At 27.2% G+C, this 10,010-nt stretch overlaps 1 protein-coding gene across 1 annotated transcript; it reads right to left on the bottom strand.

Annotated features, from left to right (window-relative positions):
* Positions 1-677: 677 nt before the first annotated feature.
* LOC103497635 (uncharacterized) lies at positions 678-3,477 on the bottom strand. The gene is made up of 2 exons (XM_008459882.3): positions 3,280-3,477; positions 678-1,087 (listed from the first exon to the last, which is right to left on the bottom strand). Exons 1-2 carry the CDS (start codon positions 3,415-3,417, stop codon positions 848-850), a joined length of 378 nt encoding a protein of 125 aa, XP_008458104.1. The 5' UTR covers positions 3,418-3,477; the 3' UTR covers positions 678-847.
* Between the last annotated feature and the right edge of the window lie 6,533 nt (positions 3,478-10,010).

Here is a 10,010-nt window from a genome sequence, read left to right as displayed (position 1 = left end):
AAAAAAAAAGGAAAAAGCCTACAAGCCTACGAGCCTATGACGTAAAATAACAAAAATACACTACAATTAATCGGTCACACACGCATGAAAGAATGGTTTTGTATCGGTCTAAACGATTTTTCTAATCCAATCTAAATGATCTCTTAGCAAGTCTAACGATCTTATACCCAGCCTAAAGAGCATTATACTCTTGTTAGATGATAGATGATGTAATATTAAATTTAGTTGGATCTTGATTTGGAAGGAAAACGGTATATATTTTTTGAAATTAGGTTACGTTTAACACAAGTGAAAGGTAATCCATTGATGACAATATAAAAAGTAGGTCGTTCTACTTTATTATTATTGTTGTTGTTGTTGTTTACTAGTGTAATGTAATTGTAATGAGTTGTAGGACCCACCCAAAATCTATAATCAAATTAATCTAATCGAGGAAAATGAAAGAGTATTAAATCTAATTGTAATTGAAAATTATGTAGGACTCTATATATATTATTACCATAATCGATATTGTTATTGTAACGATATGAAAATTATGAATCTACAATGTTTATTGTTACTTTTATTTTTAACACTATCATTATCCTTGTGGATTATTTTCAAACAAAAATAGTTACCAAAAAAAATTCTATTTCTACTTCTTAAAAACAAGAAATGTGAAAAAAGAAACATATATAGAAATAGTAACCAAATATATTTATAATAATCTCTCGTAAACTAATTAAATTTATTATTTATAACATTATCGTAGACCTAAGCTTACACGTATCAATCAATCTCAGGATGGGGATGATAAAAGAAAAAGAGAAATAGTAGTGTAAAATTAGGTGATGAAGGGAGAGTGATATTAATTATTATTATCAGTGGATTTGTGAAGAGGGTACTTAATAGCATTGAGCTCCAATTTCCTTAAGGCAGCTTTAGAAAGATCAATGCCACAAATATCAGAGAGTCTAACCAAATACAAAAGCACATCAGAAAGCTCTTCTCCCAAGTGCTTCTTCTCATCTTCTTCCCATTCTGGCAGCCCTTTTGGTACCTCTCCTTTCCATTGAAATATTTCTGATAATTCTCCTACTTCTCCCACCTGCCACCATTTTTTTCCTTTTATATTAGTTTAAAACATGATTTTCTAAAATCATACATTAATTACTAGAAAGTATTTTAAATATAACAAAATGGAGTAAAATAGATTACAAAAATGGAGTAAAATTTTAGATTGATCCATGAGCGATAAACTTCTATCAAAATTTTATTGTATTTTTTAAATATTTTATCTATTTTTTATTTTGACAATTTCACTCTTTTAGTATTTAGAAATAATATTATCTTATAGTTTTTATAATATAATATACGTAACTGCTATGAAAAATTTAGTTAAATGGTAATTAATATGACTTTTTTAAGAGGTCTAATTTTCATTCCAAAAATAATTATATATATAGTTCGAAATTTGAGAAATATAGAGGTTGTTGGCTGACATTTTCATGGAATCTTCTCCTCTCTCCTTTGCTAAGTTTTAATAATGAATTTATACTAATTTTTATTCATTTCTTCTTCTTTATCCTCTCGAGTCGAGCAAAATATATTTATAAATATAATAATATATTACAATCTATCTATGATAAATCAATATAAACTAAGACAAACTAATATCTATACCCATCATGATACAGATAGACACAAATAGTATCCTATCGTGTTCCATCGAAGATAAACTATGATATTATGTTATATTTTGTAAATATCTTGATTCATTTTACGACGTTTGAAAATAATAGGGGGAAAAAACTCTTTTGTTTCCTTTTTTAAGATAGATTATTTTAAATAATAAAATTTTTAAATAAATATTTTCAAATATGACGAAACGATAAAATAGTAAAATTAACTTCTTTTGTTTTTGCTATATTTATAAACTTTTTAATTTTTGCACTATATGAAAAGATCTATATGTTTATTTTTTTAAAAAAAGAACTAATTTTCAAATCGTTTTTCAAAATTTACAAATACTCGTAAATATTTAGTTGAAGACAAAATATAAAATGGTAGGAATGTTTTAAAATATTCAAAATAAATAATCAAAATATTTATTAAGTAGAGTAAAATTTTAGAATATATCAACAATAATTATTAATGTCGATTTATGTGAGTGATAGTCATATATCTATATCTATCATTTATATTTTATGAAGTTTTGTTATATTTTAAAAGATTTTTTTACCCATTTTTCTGTTTACAATAATTTTCAAAAAGTAGTACTGTAATTCTCAATTAAAAATTTACTATAATATACTGAAATTCATCGCGACTTTTTCACATAGACGAAGTTAGAAATTAGTAGGATATGTTGTTAAATCATTGTATTTATCAATACATATTTGGTGACGTAGACAGCACATGTTACTTTGAGAAAATGAAATTTTATTAATAGGGGATTGGACTTTGAACATAAAAGTTAAATTTCATTCATAACTATTCCAACTCTATTAAATAGTATATGTATTGTAAGAAGAGTTTTCTTTTTTTTTTTTAAAATAAAAAAATAAAAAATATTGACAAACTATTTATATAAAATTTATTAAATATTTTATCCAATGTTCTATGAGATAAAAAGTAAAAGTTTAAAGGACAAATGTGTGATTTAATTCGTTAATAAATCCATAATTTAATATTTTTTTAATAATTAGTAACAAATTTTATAAATGGTCCTCTACCGGTTTCTAAATTTAGTTATATAGTTCTAAAATTAAAATTTTGATAGAAACTTTTTATAAAATTGAGCACATGCTAAATCAAAATTTTTTCTTAAATTCAAATTTATAACTTAATCTTAATCATTAAGAAATTTGGTCATAAAACTCTTAAACAATCGTTATCATGAACATAGCTAACTTCAAATTTACAAGTAAGATCGTTTTACCGTTCAAATATGAAAGTTGGACATGATAAATTGAAAATCGAACTAAAGATTGTCCATTGTTGTTATTGGTTTGGAAAAAATTCAACCGACAATTATTTTAGCAAAAATTATAAAGAATAAGCCAACCAAAACCGACCGACAAAACCAATTTATACTCTTCTCAACGCTTAAGGTTAGTTTGAAAATTTCTTAAACGTAACTAATTATAGTCGATACAATGGTAGTTGTAATCAGAAAATCAACTCCGACTGACCTCCACACGCATCATCAGATGAAAAGAAAGTTGATAAATAGAATGAAAGAGAAAAAGAAAGAGGAGAAGAAGGAAAAATAAAGTTGAGGATAAGAAGAATATATACCAAAGCAAGAAGGAGATTTCTAGGGCTATGAAAGCGTTCCCAATTCCTTTGTTTAGAAAACTCTGCCATTTTCATCCTTAAAACCTCCAAACTCACACTTCCATCTCGATCCTCTTCCACCTTTCTTACACTACTCATTATTATTAGTTAATTGTCTCCAAAACAACTTTCTACAAAATCAATGCCTTAATTGCCTTCCATCTCTCTCTCTCTATCACTCCCCTCTTAATATAGAATGAATTCAGCGGTCTTAGCTTTGGCTACCGGCTATGCCCCTTACATTCCACTGCCACCTGCCGGTTCTCTTGATTCCCGCCAGGATCTTTGCTTTTCCTCGTGTTCTTGTGGGACCTCCACTTCTCTCACTCTTGCCTTAAAATAATAATAACTTATATACAACCTTTCGATTTACATTTTTGTCCATTAAGACCTCATTTTTCAAACTCATCCGTAATTAATATGGCGTCGATTTAAAGGTAAAAGATTTAAATTTCTTACACCCCATTGTTGTACTGATAAAAGAAAAATTAAGATATCATTTTTGTGATGTAAAAAATTTAATTACTGTATAGGTAGGAAATATGACAAATCACAAAAAAAAAAAAACCTCTTCCCCGACCTTACCCTAATCACAAAATTACTATATCAAATCAAATATTTCGATTACTCACACAATTTTTCTCCTCTTAAACTAAAGAATACAATGATGATGATAATAATAATAATAAAATAATAATATTAATAATATTATTAATAATAATATAATAACAATAATAATAATAATAACAACAATAATAAATAAAATAAGTGTTTGGAGTCCATAATTTTCTTGATTTTTTTTTAAATAAGACACATTTTTTTAATTAATATTTTGCCAAAAACTTAAGAGTTAATACATTCAATTCTTAGGCATTGCATAATCAGTTTCTTAATTTTCAATTCAGTGGATATATAATATATATTATTTAAAATAGACATCTATTGTAAACACTTTTTTACTTGAAAAAATGTGTTATATATTGAAGATTTGAACCTATTTTTGATGAAAAATAAATATTTGTATGACACTTGAACTATATTTCGATTTACTTGTATAAAATTAAAAGATTTTTTTTATCTTGTTTTAAATAGAGCTTTAGACAAGAAACAAGACTTATTATTTAATATTCATTTATTAATTAACAAAACGGGAAGAAAAATTAAAAAGAAAAAAAGAAAAAGAAAAAGAAGAGGGAGGTGGTTCTCCACATTGCCCAAAGATGATGCTATTGCGGCCGTGACTCAAGAGGGAAAGTGAAGGAAAGTATTATGTAATATCAAATTAATAAATAGATATATGAAAATGAATTGTAATTTCTATTGAAATTGACTATTCTCTCTCTCTCTCTCTCTCTATATATATATATATATATTAAATGAACTATTATTTTTTCTTTGTATTTTGTCTCTATTTTTGTTTTTTTCTTGGAATATTGGTAGAAAGGAATTTGAGTAGGGTTCCTAAAATTTGGCTAAACTATTAAGCCCTATAGTCGCCTTCAATGTTTTTTCTCTTTAATAAAAAAAAAAAAAGTGTGGTTTGAATAAATTAAAATACATTGACATGTGTGAATATTTAAATATTTATATTTAAAGGTAAAATAAGCATAACTTAATTAACCGTTGGGATAGAGGAACTTAAACTAGAGACTTGGTAAAGTGGTTACTAATGCACTTTAGATCAAAGTTTAATCCCTCCATTCTATTGTTTAAATAAATAAAAAAAAGAAAAAAAAGATTTAAATTTATCTTAGTTTTTCTGTTATTTAAAATTTTAAATAAACTTAGACTGGATACAAGGGTACAAGAAATCGTTTAGACTGATTACCAAGCTACAAGATCATTTAGATTAGATACAAGAATACGAGATCGTTTAGATTAGGTATAAAGGGAAGATCGTGTATCAAAATCGTTTAGTTTGGTACAAGATCGTTTAGACTGGATACAATATCGCTTTTTCGCGTGTGTGGTCGCTTACTCGTGGATATTTTTGTCATTTTATGTTGTGGACTTTTTCTTTTTTCAAAATTGTTCTATAAGAAACCTTTAATATATAAATAAAAATTAATGATTTTTTATTGTAATTATTTAATTTTAATGAGGTTACAATTCTTTTTTATACCAAGGTTAAATAATAATATTAATAGTAATGCTATTATTGTATTATTAAATAGGAAAACTTAACAAAATACCAAATTATTTACGGTTCGTGTAACAAAGCCCATAAAATTAGGTATTTTTTTAAATATTTCAAGTTTGCCCTTTCATTTTTTTCTCTTCTTCATGATGAAATCGTCTTCTTGCTCTTGAGATTTCTTTCATATCTTTCCTCCTGCAATTTTTTTCATCTTTTACATTCCTTCTCCCATTTTTTTCATCGTCTTTATTCTTTTCCTCTTTTTTTTTTCTACGACTTCTTTCCAAAATCTTTCTTATTTTTCAATTCTTTTTTTACGTCGTTAAATCTTTCCATCGTCTTTCTTCTTTTCTTTTTTTTCGTTGCGATTTCTTTCCATCGTTTTTTTTTTCGCTGCGATTTCTTTCCATCGTCTTTCTTCTTTTTTGATTTTCCGATTTCTTTCAATGTCTTTTCTTCTTTTTTGATTCTTTTTTACATCGTTTAATATTTTCTTCGTCTTTCTTCTTTTCTGATTCTTTTTTACGTCGTTTAATCTTTCTATTGTCTTTCTTCTTCTTCTTTTTTTCGTTGTGATTTCTTTCCATTATATTTCTTCTTTTCCTCTTATTTTTTTACGTCGTTTGAATTTAGATAACCGAATCTAAACGACCGTGTACAAAAAAAATAGCAAATCTAAAAAATCGTGTATAAAAAATTTTGAAAAACATCATTCAAATTGAAGTAGCCAAATGTAAACGATCGTGTAAAAAAATAAATCATCGGTAGACAAATCTAAACGATCGTGTAGCAAAAGAATTAAAAAAATCATTTAGCAAATTCTAAACGATCGTGTAGACAAATCTAAACGATCATATAAAAAAATAAACGATCGTGTAGCAAAAGAATTTAAAAAAATCGTTTAGCCAAATCTAAACGATCGTGTAGACAAATCTAAACGATCGTATAAAAAAATAAACAATCGCGTAGTAAAAGAATTAAAAAAAATCGTTTAGCCAATTCTAAACGATTGTGTAACCAAATTTAAACGTAACCAAATTAAACGATCGTATAATAAAATTAAACGATAGAGTTGAAAAAATAATTTGTAGTCATATCTAAACCATCATGTACCAAACAATAGCCAAATCCAAATCTCGTGTAACCAAATTTAAACATAACTAATCGATATAATTGAAAAATAAATTGTAGCCATATCTAAACCATCGTGTACCAAACAATAGCAAATGATCTCAAATATCTAAACGATTGCAAATATATTATGCGCGCGTTGTTGACGGCATAGTTGATGAGACATTTTTTGTAATTTATACGATGGGTCTTTAGGCTTTTCTATTTTCGAAATTGTTCTATACCGTGTAAATACTTTGCCACTTTTTTATATTTTTGAAAAGATCCCGTTATATATATATTTAAAAAAAATTTGATATTTTGATACATTAGTCGTTAGCCTTTTTTTCTCTCTCTTTAGTTTTCATTAACATTTTTATTTGAATAACAATTGTTTTAAATCTCAAATTATTTTAGAAAAGTAAGATCACGTGTATCTGTATCTTTATTAAGCTCGCAATCTTACAATAATTTATAACGAAAAATAATTTAAACAAACTAAAAATGGTAAAAACCAATTTTAAACTACGAGCTTGGTTAAGGAACTTTCAAATATAAAATCACAAAGACTTGTAATTGATCAAATTCAAAGTCTATAAATGTGATTGAAACCTTTTGCATTTTATCCTTAAAAAACCTATTAGAAAAGGAAGAAACCCTTTTGAATTTACGAGTTTTAAATCTATTAAATAACGGGTTATTTATTAATTTAAATAATACACTTAGAATTGAAATTAATTTAAATAAAATAGTTCAAAATAACTATTCAAATTAAAAGCAATAGAGAACAATATAGGTGAGTTTAATTTGGTTCTAGTTTCATTCTTTAACTTTCAATATATTACACTTTTTATGTTTTGTATCAATATTTATTAATTAGTATAAGTTAAGAATTAATTGATTATGTTTTACTATTTTTCTATTGTTAAAGTTAGTTTCTAAAATTTTATTATATAATTATTTTAAATTTATTAGTAGTGTTCACACGAGATTTCTGGAGAAATATAATTCGTGGAATTGAATTTTGTATATTGATTGATATAGTGGATACAATTTCTAATATTTACCTTTTTTAATGTTTTCTCTCGAATACAAATTAAGACTTAGAACTTTTTGGTCTTCGATCTACAAGAAGTTGTAGTTGCAAGTCTATTTGAGCTTCAGTCTTCTGGAATTTAAAGAAAGTTTGATCTTCCAAGTTTTCAATCTTTCAGAAGATGATGATCTCAATCACTACTACAAAAACAGGATTTCTTGACGGTTTTAAACTGTCAAGAGTGATTATTCTTGACGATTTTAAAACCGTCGTTGAATCCAGTGTCAAGAAAGACATTTTTCATGACAGTTGTAAAAAACGTCAAGAATTGTTAACGTTGACAGTTTAGAACCGTCAAGTATTCCATTTTTCATGACAGTTTAGAACCGTCAAGCATAGGTTTTAATGACAGTTTAGAACCGTCAAGAATGTGACTATGAATGACAAAAACCGTCAAGAATGCGAATATTCATGACATTTTATAACCGTCAAGAAAGTCGTCGTTTATGACATTTTGTACCTGTCAAGAGTATTCTTTTTCATGACATTTAGAAACCGTCAAGAGTGATTTTTAATGACATTTTAGAACCGTCAAGAATCTCGTTGTTCATGACATTTGCGAACCGTCAAGAATTTTTCATTTTTTAATTGTAATTTATTTATATTATTGTTCCTGTATTATACTCTCATTGGTCCAAGAATTCAACTACATATAAACGACAAATATACATCAAATGACAACTAAACATCATTCATTCATATCATTTCCAAAACTTTGCATCATATTCATATATCATTTACAAAACCAATACATATGAACAGTTCACCTATCAACAACTCACCTAAACTCTAAACCTCAACAAAGTCCCAAAAGTATATCAATCAATCCCCACCTCTCCCTCTCCCCCTCCATATAAACATTTCAAAAAATCAACCACAAAAAATAAAGTTTCCTATTTCAGAGATGACAAATAAATCCTAAATCATATGTACGAACCCAAAAACTCAACCAACTCAACCCGCACCTCATCTAACTCCGCCTGTGAGTATGGTTTTCTTGTATCAATCTGTAGACATGCAAAATAAATGAATTAGTATTCATAAAAATTATTATACCCACAATATTGGATCAAAAGTAAACTATCTAAAGAACAAAATAAACTAGATCAATCCCAATTCTTTAACTCAATCGAATACCAAACTAAAATCACATGACCAGAGTAAAAACGAAGACAAATTAAAACGCTAAAGATTAAGATAATTATAGCAAAATCTATCATTGATTGCATCAATCTCATCGTCACTATTAGAAGTCGCACAACTAAAAGACCATAGAAAATCAGAACTGAAATTAAATAAAGAATAAAATATGAACCTAAAACATCCTTTATGTCACGGAGTCTCTGGGGAACCTTTTTGGCCTGAAGCCTCTTATTTCTGATGTGGCAGTTCTGAAATATAAATATGAACAAGAGTGACAACAAGCTAGACCTATCCCAAATCCATCCAGCAACCTAGCTATTTAAAGTATCAACACATTAAGCAACCACAGCATGATCAAACCACTTAGAATATAAAGCAGTGATGACAGTATCAATATAAAGCTCTTAAAACAAACGTAAAAAGTTTCAAAGCAACACTTTAACACTTGAAACAGCAAAAAAAAAAAAGTTTAAATGTCACTTCGAGTCTCGTAACAATTCCAAGAAGATTCTATACTCACTTTGATTCTCAACCAACCAAAAGTTTTCAAAAAGTGTGTGAGTAACACTTTAACCCCTGAAACGAATGAAGAGAAGTATTGAATCTCAAAACAACCTATATTGCTCCACACACTTACAATCAAGCCCCCTTTGAGAAAACACTTTAAAGAATTGGTATCACATATTGATAACAAGATTGGCTAGTTGCATTAGGAAATAGAAAGAAAAACAAGTGGCACACCTTTCTAATAACATACTAGCAGACCACAATAACTTTCTATTTGAATTACATGTATAGTGTTCTATGCAACACGTATAGTGTTTTTTAATTACACTTTCTATTTGAATTCAACCAACCAATATTAGATCAAAACTAAACTATCTAAAGAATAAAATCAACTAGATCATTCACAATTCTTCAACTCAATCGAATACCAAAATAGAATCGCATAACCAGATGCAAAAGAAATGCATAGGCAGTGAATATATTAATGCTTCTTTAGATTTTCATGTAAACAGAAAAGAAGCACAAAGAAGTAAAGCGTTGTAGCCGCTCCCATACTGAACCCTCCTACACCAAGCTTAACTTAGGAAAGAATAAAGATTACAGCAAAATATACTAACAATCAATGGCAGAGGCAAAAGAATAATAGAAGTTAAAGTAGTATAATCACTTAAAATGTTATTAGACATATCCATTTAATCT

This window comes from Cucumis melo, chromosome 1 (genome assembly GCF_025177605.1).
Source record: "Cucumis melo cultivar AY chromosome 1, USDA_Cmelo_AY_1.0, whole genome shotgun sequence".
Classification (NCBI taxonomy): domain Eukaryota; kingdom Viridiplantae; phylum Streptophyta; class Magnoliopsida; order Cucurbitales; family Cucurbitaceae; genus Cucumis; species Cucumis melo.
Note: the sequence above shows the minus strand (reverse complement) of the source record. Positions and strands in the feature narration are given on the sequence as shown.